Consider the following 17,035-nt stretch of genomic DNA (forward strand, 5'->3'; position numbering starts at 1 on the left):
TGCTTCCATGCGAATGATCACGATGATTGGCATGTGAGTATAAAACCTTTATATTGAGACTGAATACAGTTTTAGGTTATCTTTTCCCTGATCCCAGGGTGGTGCCCCGTTTATTCATGATTATATCATGATAATATATTAAATATAATTATTAATACCGATAATCATATTGATATTGATAGTTAACTGTTGATAACCAAATCTGCTCCTGCTACTACCCCAACATATATATAAATACAAATAAAAAGAATATTTGAGCAGGAGACATTTTCTAAGCAAAGAGCAGATATAGGTGCATTCTGATGATTAAAAATCTGATTTCTGTAGGAACTGTAACCGTAGCCTTGGAGCTTCAACCTCTCAGCTTAGCATCATGACCAGATTACTCCCATGTACTACAAGTATTAACGATGGCCAGGAATTTGTCTTTTAAGGGGCCAAAGTTTGACTACGTTTGGACTATATAAATTTTACAAAGACTTCACAATTGAAACTAACTTGGATCAGGAGAATTTCCATTCATTTTTCAAATTCAAGCATTTCCTGGAGGGACATCATTAGACTGTGTGCATAAGATACTAAAGGTCTTTCTTACCAGCCACCTCAGGAATGAAGACACACTGGTTACTGTTGGGATCCAGCACCATGGGATGTGTACAGAAACACATGTATGAGCCATCTGTGTTCAAACAGTGTCCACCAGCACACACCGACTCATCCAGACACTCATTGATGTCTGCAGCACAGAAAAGACATGTCATGGATAAAAGACTGTTTGTTATTTAGCTATAAATAACTTGAGTGCTGAAAACTCACTGTTACTCACTTTTTGTCACTCTTATATAGTGAAAACAGAATTTCCATGAAATATGAACTAATTAAGAGTTTCTTCTTAAAAGTGAAGATTATGTTTGCTTAAGAATATTATTCAAATTTACTCAAATTGAAATTAGTTCCTTGTGAATTTAAATGTCATACATAACATCAATCCCTTCTAATTCAGTCCATCATGTCTCAAATTTACAGTAAATTACTGGACATTATTTTTTAATACTAACTGTGTTAAGTATTAAGTAACTATTGTTTTGTCAGTCAACGAATGTGAAGTTACAGCTGAATATTACTGTTATTTATGCTGAATTACTGTATTCTACTGTATCTTCACAGGAGACTGTTATTTAGGAGCAGCCCTTGGACTGGATGTAGGGAAACCCCTCTCCTTTCACAATAGTTTACAGTAATCATGGCTGTAATAGCCACCACGCCTTGCACTCACTTCACAGGAAAAAATGTAGCAGATTTCCAGTAATCATGGTGGTTGTAGTAATCCCAGTGGCTGCTGGGACAATACCAGAATTCAAACAATGGGCAAGCAGCGTGATGGAAACAGCTTTGTAGGAGCTTAGCAGGGCGAATAACAGCCACAAGAGTGAGGGAGTTTTCACAAATAGTCCTCTTCTTCTTCTCTAACTCTGTTTCTAGTCCACTTCAGATCTGATGGGACTGTTTCTGTTCACACTATAGCTCCTCCCTTTATCACTCGGCAGGTCAATGATGTTTAATGTTGCTTCAACAACGCTGAGCTCATTCTCTCTGAAATATCTAGTTGATATTCACATGAAAACATCTCCTTCAAACAACTGAACTTCATGATAACGTGGTAATATTCAGCCAATACTGTTTGTGACTGAATAGAGCCTGAATGCCTCATTATATATCTCAATGGAACCTCTATGAACGTTGTTAGCTGTAGGCTCCATTTTTTAGCCAATCAGGACTGAGCTCCCCACAGCAGCTTCTGACGAGTTCAACACAGATTTCCTGTTCACATTGGAGATTGGTGGCTAGAAAGTGTTGTGCTGGCTAAAATACGATGTCAGAGGCCAAAGAGAACCTGGAGTGTGTTGTCTTCCCAATGAACAGGTTTGGGAAACTGGAACGTGGACTCTTCATATATGATGGAGGGATGAATTACACTCTATCAGCTATCAGTACAGCACCATTCTGAAAAAAGGGGGACTAAGTCCTGCACACTACTCCACGCCACTATTTATTCAAGGACAGTGTTTCGATCCTGCTTCTTCCTCATAATATTACCACATATTACATTTTCATATTGGTGTGTAACACCCTGACCTTTGCACTCCAGCTTGACGGGGTCGTAGTCCTGTCCGGTCTTGCAATGACACTCGTAGCTGCCCACAGTAATTTTATGACCTGACGATCCAAGCAGGACCGAAACACTTTCCTTGAATATATTGTGGAGTGTACAGGCATCCCCTTTTATCTTAAGTCTTTATATATGCACAAACAAGTTCTTACTAGATTTATTATCTCAGTAAACATCGTCTCAATCTCTAGTTTCACGTCTTCTTCAATCCAGAATGATGTTCATTTAGTACATTATGGTCCATTGTATACAGACACACATGTCTGTCCATATCTGTCTATATTGCTCATACTACATAATTGTATTTATTCTGTTTTACAATGTTACTGTAAACCACTGTACTGTAAGCCACTTAACGTTATACTACACTGCACTACATGTCATATACTGTTAACATAACTATATACTGCTCACTTTGTACTTTCTGCTTTTTTTGCACTTCTGGTTAGACACTAACTGCATTTTGTTGTCTCTGTACTTATTCTGCACAATGACAATAAAGTTGAATCTTATCTAATCTAATTTAGAATGAAACAGACCAGAAAGCAGGGGATGCTTTAGGGGCGGGGCTACATTGTGATTGACAGGTCGCTCCCACGCTAACAATGCAGTTAGCTACTAAGATGACTTTAACACTCAGCTGTAAAGTTGAAATTGAATTATGAACTTTGTTAACAGCTTCACACCAGAATCCAGATGGATCCAGAGGCAGAAAGGAGCGGTTCACACTGAGACACGTCATGAGAAACATGTCCGTTTCTCATAGACTTCCATGCAATCAGACTTTTCAGAACTGGAGATTGCCACTTGGATCTGACAGCAACTTATCAGCTGACAGAGTCTACTGACAGTCTTTAGGGTTCAGCTTTACGGGTTGGTGTGTATCACGCTGACCTCTGCACTCCAGCTTGACGGGGTCGTAGTCCTGTCCGGTCTTGCAGTAACACTCGTAGCTGCCAACAGTATCCAAACAGTAGCCTCCTTTACACACTTCCATGCCAAACAGTGTGCATTCATCTGCATCTGCAAACAGACAGAAAGAAGGCAGATCATGTTGCATGTTCACAAATTCCGTTGGTTATTAAAGTGTTACAATTGAGAGCCAGGTGTAGTGCTTCTATGGCTTCATGTAGAAGTACATGTGGAGTATTGCGATGACATATATTGGAATAATGTTTAATTTGTCAACATCTTCTTTATATAATCAATAAAAAATACATTTTCCACTCGGTTCATCTCACTTCAATGACCTTGACTTTGTTTTGACCAACTTCCTGTCAATCTTGCTGACTTTACCCATGACCACATCACAAAAACCCAGCACTATCTAGTGGACTTAACAAGCAAGTCTTACCGTAAGTAAATAAGTAAATAATAGTAAAAGAACAGATACAATAATGTCACATACAATATTGAAATACTATCAATTACATAAATTTTCCCCCACCCAGAAACATTAACATATACTGTATGTTTAATCTGCATATAGCATTCATATAGCATCAGTATACAGACACAAACAACTATGAAATGTGATAGTTGCAGACAGTGTCATCAGTTTGGACTGAAAGCATCATTTACATGCCAAAAAAAATAAAACTGTTGACATCACGGAAAGAATAAAACAGTGTAGCTGATGATGTTTAGTCTTACCTTTGTAGCTGTCAGCTGTGGGTACTCCATACAGTGAGTCTCCACTGGGAATAAAACCTCTTCCAGATGGACACAACTGATTGAACTGGTCTGAAAGGACATGGAGGTTTGGACATTAAGGGTCCATCGCGCAAAGCAAGGCAAAGCAATTTTATTTGTGTCATACCTTTCAAACAACAAGGCAATTCAAAGGGCTTTACCAAAAACAGTAAAAGCAAATACAAAAATAAAAAAATGAATATATAAGGAATAGAAATTAAAGTGCAGTATAAGCAGTTCATGAATTGTATTGTTTACTGAAAGGCAGTGGCAGACAGAAAAGTCTTCATTCTTGATTTAAAAGAGATTTGCAGCAGACCTGCAGCGTATGTGGTGCGTAGAAACTGAAAGCTGCCAACCAACCAACCATCCATTTATCAATCCATCCATCCATCCATCCATCCATCCATCCATCCATCCATCCATCCATCCATCCATCCATCCATCCATCAACCAACCGTCCATTTATCAATCCATCCATCCATCCATCCATCCATCCATCAACCAACCATCCATTTATCAATCCATCCATCCATCCATCAACCATATATGTAACACTATATTGCCAAAAGGCTCACCTGCCTTGACTCCCATATGAACTGAAGTGACATCCCATTCTGAATCCATAGGGTTTAATATGACGTCGGTCCACCCTTTGCAGCTATAACAGCTTCAACTCTTCTGGAAGGCTTTCCACAAGGTTTAGGAGTGTGTTTATGGGACTTTTTGACCATTCTTCCAGAAGTGTATTTGTGAGGTCACACACTGATGTTGGAGGGAAGGCCTAGCTCTCAGTCTCCACTCTAATTCATCACAAAGGTGTTCTATCAGGTTGAGGTCAGGACTCTGTGCAGGCCAGTCAAGTTCATCCACACCAAACTCTCTCCTCCATGTCTTCATGGACCTTGCTTTGTGCACTGGTGCACAGTTATGTTGGAACAGGAAGGGGTCATCCCCAAACTGTTCCACAAAGTTGGGAGCATGGAATTGTCCAACATCTCTTGGTATGCTGAAGCATTCAGAGTTCCTTTCACTGGAACTAAGGGGCCAAGCCCAGCTCCTGAAGAACAACCCACACCATAATCCCCCTCCACCAAACGTTACACGTGGCACAATGCAGTCAGACAAGTACCGTTGTCCTGGCAACCGCCAAACCCAGACTCGTCCATCAGATTGCCAGATGGAGAAGCGTGATTGGTCACTCCAGAGAACGTCTCCACTGCTCTAGAGTCCAGTGGCGGCGTGCTTTACACCACTGCATCCAACGCTTTGCATTGCACTTGCTGATGTATGGCTTGGATGCAGCTGATCGCCATGGAAACCCATTCCATGAAGCTCTCAACACTGTTCTTGAGCTAATCTGAAGGCCACATGAAGTTTGGAGGTCTGTAACGACTCTGCAGAATGTTGGTGACCTCTTTGCACTATGTGCCTCAGCATCCGCTGACCCCGCTCCATCATTTTATTATATTTATTGCATTTAATATTTATTTTGGTAAGAAGCAGTAAGGGCCATTTATTTTGGCTCCCCCTTTTTCTCCTGTTTTTGTTAGTTTAGGAAGTTAGGATTAGACCTGGTAATTTAATGTGTTCCTTTTTGTTCCTCCCAGGGCAAGTTAGTCTGGTCGAGAAGATAGTTTCTTTTGTTTGTTATTCTGGCCTTGGTTCACCCTAAGAGATGCTTCAGTTTTTTTTTCTGTTTTACGTGGTGTTGACTTTGTCCTCCCTTTTGTACCATACACCTTTGTTCACTTTGAGTTGTGCCCAATAAAGATCAGCATTTTTGGTTGTGAAATGTTGTTCTCTGCTTCATTTATGTTGTGCCCCAGTTCCCCTAGCCTGGGGCACAACAGTGGTCTACCACTTCTTGTTGAGTTGCTGTCGTTCCCAATCACTTCCACTTTGTTCTAATCCCACTGACAGTTGACTGGAATATTTAGGAGTGAGGACATTTCATGACTGGACTTGTTGCACAGGTGGCATCCTATCACAGTACCACGCTGGAATTCACTGAGCTCCTGAGAGCGACCCATTCTTTCACACATGTTTGTAGAAACAGTCTGCATGCCGAGGTGCTGCTTTTATACACCTGTGGCCATGGAAGTGATTTGAATACCTGATTTCAATTATTTGGATGGGTGACTGAATACTTTTGGCAATATAGTGTATGTATATATCCATCCATTATTCTGTTATTGTCCAGCTTCTGTTCTCCCCTAACTCACCAGTGCCATTGACAGGACAGGGATGCACCTCACAGTTGTCACCCCATCCTGCTCCCAGTGTGCAGCAGCACTCCTGCAGGTTGACATGGCTGGTCAGCACACTCTCACACAGGTTCTCATCATTCAGATGATAGTAGCACTCCTTACGCTCCACAGGCGACACTGAAAGATGGATAAAGGAGGAGAGGTAGATAAGGATGAACAATGAGGAAATATAATACAAATCATTTAAAATCCATAGTTAAATATTCTCAAAGTGCAATGAGATATCAGCAAACTTTTGATAAGCTTGGTCCAGTAATGATCTACAACAAATTTGGTAGAAATTAGACCCATGGTCTAAAGGTGTGTTCACACCCACCGCACGCAAAGCAAATTTCGCCTTGCATTACTTGTGGAAGTTTGATGGTGGGATCATTTAAGGTTTTCCACTTTACTAGCACTAGATGTGATGAGGAGTAGGGGAGCTCCCCTCCATGTAGACACCAGCAACGTTTCATCCATCATGGCTGAAATCACCACTATTGCACTATTATGTCCCAGATCCACCAGGTAACCAAACACTGTCCTGTCTGAGTTTATGACATCATCCAGAGGTGCTCGGTGAATTTCACCAAGCTGGATCCACTGGATCTAGTTAGACACATGTCGGCTGGTTTACTACAGCTGGATGAACCCCAAATAAACTATTTAGCTGTGATTTAATATCAATATAATGAAACCAGGTCTACAGCCCGATGCCTTCAGGTTCCTTGTGACATGTCATTTGTAGAAGAGCTGAGGGTGGGTCACCTGTGGGAAAGGCCTCACACTTGGCCGTCGTCATGTTATAGTCTTGACCGCTTGGACACACGCAGAGGAAGGAACCGTCCGTGTTGACACATTGGGCTTCTCCACACACACTGCTCAGCAGCTCACACTCATTCACATCTGTGGAGAAGGAACACAGCAGGTCTGGTCAGTAGCCTCTTATCAGTCAAGAATAGGAAATGTTTTCACCAATCCTGCTACATATACAGTATATACTGTATATCCTGTAAAGAGACTTGAAAAGAAAAGACTATCATATGAAGATTTCAGGGCAATAAGACCTTAAAAATGGGAGTGATACAATGATTCAATGTCTCGCTGAGAGAGAGAGAGAGAGAGAGAGAGAGAGAGAGAGAGAGAGAGAGAGAGAGAGAGAGAGAGAGAGAGAGAGAGAGAGAGACGACCAGGTCTGAAGATCAGCAGAACAAACAGCAAACACAAATAAATGTCATCTAATGCGAGCCAGCATGGTGAGGTAGACAAGAAACTGTGGCCACTTCATACAGAGCAATGGCCCATCAGAACGAAAGGTTATTAGGCCTAAATGAATATTATGTTGGTTTATAAAGCAATGATAGGTAATAGATTAACCTCAGATAGATGCTACACTAATTGAGAAATGAATAAACATTAATCAATAAGCTTTCAACCTAAAGTAGGACCTCCTTTAAATCAGAATAATAACCTTTTAATGTAATATATAATATATTTTTTTACTATTGAGGGAAACATCCAACAACAAATGTAACTGCTGAACATCAGAACATTATATCAGTGAAGGATTCTACCTGCTCAAATCCTTTCATTCATATAGTTCTATACAGTTCATATATTCTTATTCATTCCATTATGTAATTGTATTTGTGTATTCATTTATATTGTCTGTTTACTAATTTTGAAGGTAGTCCAGTAAATATTTCCTTTTTAAAAAAACCTGATTTTTTTGATAAATTGATCATTTGATGTGTGTGTATATGAAATAATAAGTCACTGTACGCCGAGAACGGATTCTAGGACTGGCTGGCATCCTAAAAGGAATCTAATGTAAAGCTATGCTGCTTAAACTAATTGTGTCTTAGAGCTGAACCTGAGTGCTATCACTTTCCTTCCCGTTTTTACACTAATGTGTGGGTTTATGATTCATATTTGAGTTATTAATGATCATTACCGCCGCCTTTGGGGGAATGAAGCCCTGTAAAAGTAAGGAACCGGAGAGAGGAAACCAGAAAACGTTGGCTGATAAGAGGAAAAGCTGGAGGGGAAGGAAGACGGAGAGACGGAACACATTCTCAATGGTTAGTGGTTCACCACCACTCCTGGTTTTCAAGGATTGTGTGTGTGTAAGTGACTCCATCTGTGGTAGCCACAGTACAGTGATGGTCTGGCAGTGAACAGAGGCAGCTGGCTGGACTGAACTTGGGTGGGACCCAGCAGCACTGCCAAAGGACAGATGGGAAGTGTGTGTAAGTGTGTATAAAGTAATACTGTATTGAGGTATGTGAATACCACTATGCTGGTAGCTCTGTGTGTGTGTGTGTGTGTGTGTGTGTGTGTGTGTGTGTGTGTGTGTGTGTGTGTGTGTGTGTGTGTGTGTGTGTGTGTGTGTTTTGGTGGGCTTGGTTCCTGGCAGAATGTGTGTGTGGGGGAAGTTTTCTATCAGGGTTCAGCAGGGGAAAGTCTAGTCCTGCTGCAGCTAAACGGACTAGAGGGAGCTGCAGGGAGCCGGTCGGGATGGGGAGACCATCAGCTGAACATTTGTCCCATGTTTTCCTCATTGGGATAATGTGTCTGCAGTACTTGGCAATGTTGCTTTCAAAGATTATAATAATAAACTTTACAGCTCAGTGTTAAAGTCATCTTAGTAGCTAACTGCATTGGTAGCGTAGTAGCGACCTGTCAATCAGCAGGTAGCCCCGCCCCCTAAAGCATCCCCTGCTATCTGGTCTGTTGGACTCTAAATGGACCATAATGTACTAAATGAACATCATGCTGGATTAAAGAAGACGTGTATTAGTAGTTGTAGTCAGTGCTTGAATTGGAATAAAAAAGGTACTCTACCAGTACCAGTACTCTAAATCAGCAACTGCACAGCACGCACGCTTGTGGCTCTCATGGATACCATGTGTTTTTGCCTGGTTTACCTAGATAAACCCTATACTAGTTGCTTAGACAAACCATATACTAGTTGATCATTTTCACACACACATTTCTCTGTTAAAAAAAAAAAAAAAAAAAAAAACTTCAATCCATATCTTCAAATTTATTTTGTTCATATTTTTGTACAGGAAAATATTGTTTGTCTAAATGGATACAATGTACAGTGAGATGGCAACTATGTGTGGTTTTATTGTAGCTACTTGCTTTCTGCTTGCTTGTCTCTCAACTTGCTTGCCCTAGTCTGAGAGAGAGAGAGAGAGAGAGAGAGAGAGAGAGAGAGAGAGAGAGAGAGAGAGAGAGAGAGAGAGAGAGAGAGAGAGAGAGAGTGTGTGTGTGTCTTGGAATAAAGATATCACAACTAAATACTCACTCTTGAATTCCTCTGTCTAGTCCTCTCCATCCAGAGAGGGTGACCGGTTTTATTTTTCCATTTCTGCTCCCTGTACATAAATAGCGGCGGAGGTAAATAACGGCCGGTCTCTAATGGAGGCCGGGGCAAGTGTCGACAGGCAGCGTAATTTCCACGCTTCCCATTCATTGTCAGGTTCGCGTCGCAAAGATTTTGGCCTATATTAAAGGATTTACGGTATGCCCTGAAATGCATTCGACTGACGGCAAGTGTGGACAGACGGTGCGCCGCAGCCTCACGCAAGCTCTCGAAAATCTTTTAAACTGAATCTTGTCGATCTAAAATGAAGACAGATTCATCAACTGCATAGCTTATTATAGGTATCCACAACATGATAAAAGAACTACAATATGCGTACCTAGATGCGTCATGAGGTGGCGGTACGCTGTAAGAAGTAATGGTACGCAGATAGGTAAAGAAGAAGTCCCGGTACTGCGTACTGGTGAGTACCGGCCCAATTCAAGCACTGGTTGTAATAGGTGTGTGTGTATTTTCTTTTTTTTTTCCTTTTCTGTGTGCCTGTGTTTTCATTGGAGTGAGTGCTCTGCTAGTGTGAGGATCTAGTCCATCCAATCCAGCTGCTGCAATTGGCTGATGACATATGGGGTTGGCCAGCAGCTGATTGGATGATCCGCATTACCTGCGAGTTTAAATCTGCACCAGTTCTACACCATCCCGTCAGCACAGGGCTGGACTGGCCATCGGGCATATCGGGCATTTGCCCGAGGGGCCGATGGCGATTTTGGGCCGAGCCTTTTTTTTAAAATTTTTTTTACTAATGGTATTAGTGTTATTAAAGGAGTCATCACCTGGAAATCGCAATTTCTCTTGTTAAAACATGCATATCTGTGTTTGACCTCAGTTGAAACTTGCCTGAAAGGCTGGAGTTTGAAAGTGGCGCCGTTTTTTCGCTTCTGCTCTTTTTCCGAACAGGAATAGCACACAAGGGTGTGCATTCCTAAAGCACGAGATTTTGATTCTGCGCCTTCGGTGACGTCACCGTGGCGGCTACTTGCATAAGCCCACCCCTCTTTCACCACCCAACCCCGCCGTGTCCGCTACCTGAAATCGCCGAAGCGCCGCCATTATGTTTTGGAGTCTGCATGCAGGCAAGCCCCCCCGGCTCTGTCCTTCCTGCGGCGAATCAACGCGCGCCTCATTACATATTATACAATGCACATCCGGACCAGTCAAAACCTCGCGCGTAATCTCGCGTGATAAAATCGCGGTACGAAAAAGGGTCAGAACAAGCTCAATGTTTGATTAAATTATTATTATTTTTTTCTAATAAGTTTTACGAATTGATCCAAAGCGATCCAAGGGGGGCTGGATACGTATAAAACCAGGTGATGACTCCTTTAATGGTATTAGTCATGATACATATTCAGTGTTTCCCACACATTGAATGGACTTAACTAGCGGCTCTAATAATAGGCCTAAACAGGAGGGCAGCAGCGCTTATTATAAGGGGAAATCCTCGCGGCTGGTTTGGTTCATCAACGTTCTGTTTACCCCCGTCGCCATGGCAAGGCGTCCCCCCCGCCGACCCCCCTTTAGCTGCGCGAGTTTGACAGTGCGTGCGCGTATGTCAAAACCAAAACACCAAGGAAGGCTGAGGAATAGTCACCCACTTAATTTAATAATAATAATAGTCATAATAAACTAATAGTATAAAGCAGCCATCCCCAACCGTGCGGACCCAGTGACTAACTAATAACCTGCCATAAGGTGAAATAAAGAGTCGGTGAAGTTGAAAATATATTCACAGATTCGGGATCAATACATCTGAAGTGAAACGTTTTCAAACACAAATGATGCCTCTTCCCCACCGTAATATCAAAGACTACGAGCTACAAGGACCAAAACACAGATTTTTTACAAAAATCAGCTGTCCTCCGAGCTGAACGGAGAACATTGATCTCTATGTGCAGCCGGCAGCCGGGCGAGTGCGCAGGGACCGTCTGCAAATTACAAGACAAAAGCAAGACGCTGCAAACAAGAGGAAAACAATATTGTATAACAGTGTTATACAATATTGTTTTCCTCTAGTGCGCCACTAGTGCTGTTGTTTTTTGTTGTTGATCGAAATATTCTCCAGGGGCATTCAAATAAATAAATCGTTGATATTGGACTTATTTTCTTTCAAGCGTACATTTTTATCTGTCCCTCAACACAGGCTATGACTACTACTACTATCTGCTACTACAACCAACCTGGACATAATTTGGCCCTCAGTGAAAACTAATTGGGGAACCCTGGAAGGCTCAGCACTGTGTTTTAGTCATTTTTCTTTTCATCTTTTCTTGAATGCTTAAACTCCTCAACCCCATTTAGTATGTCAACATTTTGTATTAGTACCAGCAGTTTGTAAGAAATTGGTCAGTGATTAATGTCATATTTTGGTTCTCAAAATTCACCAAATTGATGCATTAAAATTAAATCTATTAAAAATGTTCTCCCGGGGGGACATGCCCCTGGACCCCCCTACAAGATCACAAGCCCCCCACGATAGAATCCTGTGGGAAACACTGCTATTGGTACACAAAACTGGTAGATCGGCCCCTTAGTCATGATTGATTCTGGGCTGGACCAATTACAGCCGAGGGGCGATGCCCGACAGTGTACAAGCATTGTCACACAAAAAAATGTTTTCATTCATAGGCTTCATTGTCTTTCCATCGATACCTGGCCGGTCTCGGCTGGAAATGCCCGGGCCGATTTTTGGTCCCAGTCCAGCCCTGCGTCAGCAGCAGCTCTTCATCCTCTGCCACTGAACCTTTTTGCGTGCCTTACATAGCAGTATTAGCTTTGAGCCTCAGTGCTCTGTTTGATGTACTTACTAATATGTAGTCACCATTTTGTGTCATACTGTGTTTGATAGGGGTGAGCTGCCATTTTCCTTTGTTGAAGTTTTCTCCTGTTTCTGATTTACTGTAGGGAGTTAGTTTAGTGATTGTGTATTTGTTTGTTTATTTATCCTGATCAGGCAGCACTTTTGTTTAAGACTAAGATTGTTTTATTGTATTGGCCTCAGTTCACCCTGAAGTCGTTATTTCTATTTTGTGTGGTATGAATAAACCCTACATTATTTATACTCAGAGAAGTGAAGTGAGAAGTGATTCTGCGTGTTGGTTTGGGGACACTTTATTTCCCCTAGGGCAGAACAACTGGAAAATACAGATTGAAACCATAAACTCATGTTTACAATGTGAAATCCTGGTGGGACTGAAACATTCCATTTAACAGCGACATACCGCTTCATTACTGTTATCCCAACATTGGCAAATGAGAGGACGACGCTGCTTTGTCGTAGATATCAGACATCCTGATGACAAAACAACATGTGGTGATAAAGGCTGCTGTGGAGAGTTTCATTTTCTGATAAGTATTCTAGAATTTTGCTGATGTTTTCCTTAAATAAGTTCTCTGTTTCTTATTTGCAAACTCTGATGCCGTGTTCACAACAAACGGGAAGCAACATTTTCAAGCGGCACAATTTAATGTCAATGCAAACATGCAGATAGACACGTATTTGTAACAAGAAATGAGATGTCCAATGAGGCAAATGTATATTATTTGAAAGTACAATGTTAGCATAGCCTAGCACCCATCAATCCAGACTCCATTCAGAAAACAAGCATTTTAAAAGTAGTTACATTGATGTCCTGCAGACAGACTTAACAAAGCATGACTTCACACTTTTTACTGATCACCATCATTATGGAGTTATTTCAGCATCCGGACTTCAACATGTACAAAGCAGCACTATGAATCACTGATGGTGTCTATGTGGAGGGAAGCCCCGCCTCCTCTCTGGTGCGTCTACTGCGGGTGACGCAAATTAACACAAATAATCCAAACTTTCGTGAGGCGAAAATCTGCATTTGGTGTGAACACACCTTTACAGTAAGCTAGACCTACACTGTGAGCATACTATTTAAAGTGTATGCAGTCTGACCGTATTCATATGAAAATATAACAATATAGTACGTAAAGCTTTATTCACTTGGACACTTACCCACACAGTCTTGACTGTCCTGGGACTCCTGGTAGCCCTGCTCACAGAGGCATCGGAAGGAACCCAGTCTGTTCACACAGAAGCCCCTAGGTCCACAGAGAGTCTCATTGAGACCACACTCATCAATATCTGCAGAACAGACAAACAGAGCCGAGAAATGTCTTGTTTTCTTGGGATTTCTTCTATTCTTTCTTTTCTAACACACATTACCACCCTCTTTATTATCTCTTCCTTTCATATTTTATTGTAGATGTTTTCATTGCAACACTTTAAATTGCACTTTGGTATGTGAACATCTTCAGATAGAAATGCTGATTTTTGCAGAAATAACACTGGGTACACAAGGTCTCCTGTGTTTTCCTTAATTTCCTTCCCAACAAGGACATGAAAGGTGAACATTGAATGGAGTGGATTAAACAGAACACTTCTGTAAGTGAAGCAGCTGCTGTTCATGAACATAAACACACATACTCACACTCCCCACAAACAGTATAAATCACACAAATATCCTTCTTCGTCTAGACAGCCAGCTCAAGCTCTTTTCTCTGTGTTTTTCTAAGGCAGGAAATTACATTAAAAGAGCTCTGGCACAGGAGCCAAGACTCCTGCCATGGTGGAGGAGACAGGAGATGCATGAAGGGAAAGATTTTGCTTTAAAAGGACATGACAAAGTGTGATATAGAGGATGGACATAAGGATGCATATTATGACAAAGGAAAAGTGATGGAAGTAAACTGAGTCAACCATATACTATGTGGGTGGACATTTTGAACAAGGAAATCATAAGTACTATAATTAAATACTATTATATTGCTTTTGATTTGCAAACATGTTTTTAGTTTTGGTATTGATGTAGGTGTTATCTAGAAAAACATGTACTTGTTTAATAACATTTATCACAAGAACTTACTGGCAGATAGCTCTGTGCTCCTATTGGTCAAAGTGATGGCTATCTACCTTTATTAACAATTATTCAATTAATGATTAATTGAAGTTCCTAATTGATAGTAAGTATATCAAATGAGACTGAATTAAATTGTGTATTGGCAAATGTTTCCTTTTTAAAGGATGGTGCCCCAGTTGATTAAATCACTTTCATTTCAGAATGTAGAATTATAGCCTTTTAAGGTTGAATAGAAATCCGGTGTGGAAATGATCAATAGCTGATCCTTGATCATTTCCCAACCCTAAACATGGATCATTAAATTAAATATATATATATATATATATATATATATATATATATATATATATATATATATATATATATATATATATATATATATATATATGGTGCCCTTTATCCTGAATATGCTCCCATATGATTTTTAAATAACATTTACATGAGAATGATACCAGTCATATATTAGTTAAAAGCAAGTTCTGAATGAATGAAACCCCCATCACGTGTGTGTGTGTGTGTGTGTATGTGTGTGTGTGTCTGTGTGTGTGTGTGCGCGTGCACACGTGTGTCTTTTCTATGTAGTTGAATCTTACCATCACAGGTAAGGTCGAGGTTGGGAGTGAATCCACTCTCACACACACACAGATACGATCCCTCTGTGTTCACACACTCGCTGTTGGGGGAACAGAGCTCTGGTTCTTCCAGACACTCATGAACATCTGGGAGGACAGAGACAGAGATCCACTGAGACTGTGTGTGTGTGTGTGTGTGTGTAAATCCCAGATGAGAAACTCGTCTGGTGGTGGTGAAAGGATGCATCCCTGCTGCAGCACTCACCTCTGCAGATGGTGGCGTTGATCTGCCGGTATCCCCGGGGGCAGGTACAGGTGTAAGAGCCCATGTTGTTAACACATTCCCCGACATCCTCACAGGGCCTGGCTTCTTCTAAACACTCATCCACATCTGGAAGGTACACACACAGTCTCAGCAGCATGTATTAGGTCAAAACAGATATTTAGAGAAATAGACCTGTTTTGTGTTTGTAAGCAGCGATGACGTATTTTGTGGGCGGAGCCAAACTGGTGTCAGAAAGTAACAGTTCTGTAGAAGCGCTGTCATGTGTGAGCATGGAATTGACATTAATAAACTAACAATTATCAATGTATATGACGTGCGATCTAAGATGGCCACCGACGATGACACAGCGGCACGGCGTGTTATCAAACAAACCACTATTGATGTCAAAACTATCGTGGAAGATGAACTGTTAAGTTTCCTGGCTGTTAAACAGAAGACTGTGTCCCAGGATGACATTATTCTGATGGCTGTTAATCACTTTGGAACAGAGTGGATTGAAAGCTCCAAGCAGGTCCTGTTTGAACTGTGTCCTGGCACGAGGCAGCGTTGTGTAGTTCACAAAGGACAACAGAAAGATGCCAAGTTTATTTAAAAAGAACACTTGCCTGAAAGCTTCTACTGGTAAAGCTACGCTGTTTGCGTAGACGGCACATTGGGTATACGCTGACTGCCATTAAACACCAACGAAGAAGAAGCTGTGTAAACACGGACGTGCCGTCTACGCAAACAGCGTAGCTTTAGCAGTAGAAGCTATCAGGCAAGTGTTCTTTTTAAATAAACTCCTGATGTACTTAATAACTTTAAAATGCCTCGTTTTGTGAGTACAGACCCTATGTGTACTACAGAAGTTTGGTAACATTCCATGCATCATTAGTGGGGAAATTTACGAGATATACTGTATGTACCATCGCGCTATTACGAAGCCGTTCGGATGATCGCCCTATCTTGACCACTGCTGACCATCGCTAAAAATGCTTCCGAGGGGGTGTTTGGCTGGAGGTCTTGGTGGAAATTACCTAAGGTCCATTTCACTCCGAACCATCACTTTAAGATTTGTCTGAAAATACTGAATGAGGTTGATGAGAATGCTCCTTGCTTTGTGTCCTATCACTTGGATGATTTACCAATTACCACCAGTGACTTTCAAAAGCCTTGATGTCTCTTGCCTTGTTAGTAGTAACATTGAACGTCTAAGTGCAGAGATAGCCTCCATGAAAAATGCTGTGAGTGAGCAGTCGACTGCATGTGAAAACCTTTGTGGAATAAAGCAATGTGCCCACTTTTAATGCTGTTCTGAGAAATGTTATGTATAGATTCATGTGCAGATTGACTGGGTCTAAAAACATGATTATTGTGTCTCTGACGTTGCACAGTGTGACACAAGGTACTCATCCTGCCTCTGAAAACATTGGACCCGAAGCTTGCATGTGTTTTAAAAACACTGTTTTTTTTTGTACTATAATTGCTGATGCTTCATTTGCATCCTTCTTAAATGTTTTGTATTGTTTTTTTTTTATATGTACTGTTATTTTTATGGACCTTCCTGTGTCTGGAATAAAAGTTGAAAAAAATGTGATGTGGTGAGTTCACTGACCCGTACTCACAGTACGAATCCAATTAGTTGGACTCAGTTACACAAACTAAAAAATAATTCAGGGGATCTGTTACTACCTCTTAATTAAATGCATGGCTGCAACTTCTAATGTATTGATTTAGATACAACTTTTAAGTTACAAACATTATTTTTATGAGTCGTGTTGACATAAAAATGCTGGTAATTACATGGACTTAA

At 41.1% G+C, this 17,035-nt stretch overlaps 1 protein-coding gene across 6 annotated transcripts in view; it reads right to left on the reverse strand.

The window, feature by feature from the left end:
• The window catches only part of ltbp1 (latent transforming growth factor beta binding protein 1), a 142,219-nt gene that overhangs the window by 10,238 nt on the left and 114,946 nt on the right, over positions 1-17,035 (reverse strand). For all 6 annotated transcript variants that reach the window (XM_084021602.1, XM_084021603.1, XM_084021601.1 and 3 more), the window contains 8 exons: positions 15,223-15,348; positions 14,979-15,104; positions 13,482-13,610; positions 6,880-7,017; positions 6,088-6,249; positions 3,824-3,913; positions 3,065-3,193; positions 596-736 (listed from right to left, as the gene is read on the reverse strand). In XM_084021602.1, coding sequence (XP_083877728.1) covers positions 596-736; positions 3,065-3,193; positions 3,824-3,913; positions 6,088-6,249; positions 6,880-7,017; positions 13,482-13,610; positions 14,979-15,104; positions 15,223-15,348 — 1,041 coding nt within the window. The remainder of the gene's footprint in view (positions 1-595; positions 737-3,064; positions 3,194-3,823; positions 3,914-6,087; positions 6,250-6,879; positions 7,018-13,481; positions 13,611-14,978; positions 15,105-15,222; positions 15,349-17,035) is intronic.

Source organism: Eutrigla gurnardus (genome assembly GCF_963514095.1).
Source record: "Eutrigla gurnardus genome assembly, chromosome: 11".
Taxonomy (NCBI): Eukaryota; Metazoa; Chordata; class Actinopteri; order Perciformes; family Triglidae; genus Eutrigla; species Eutrigla gurnardus.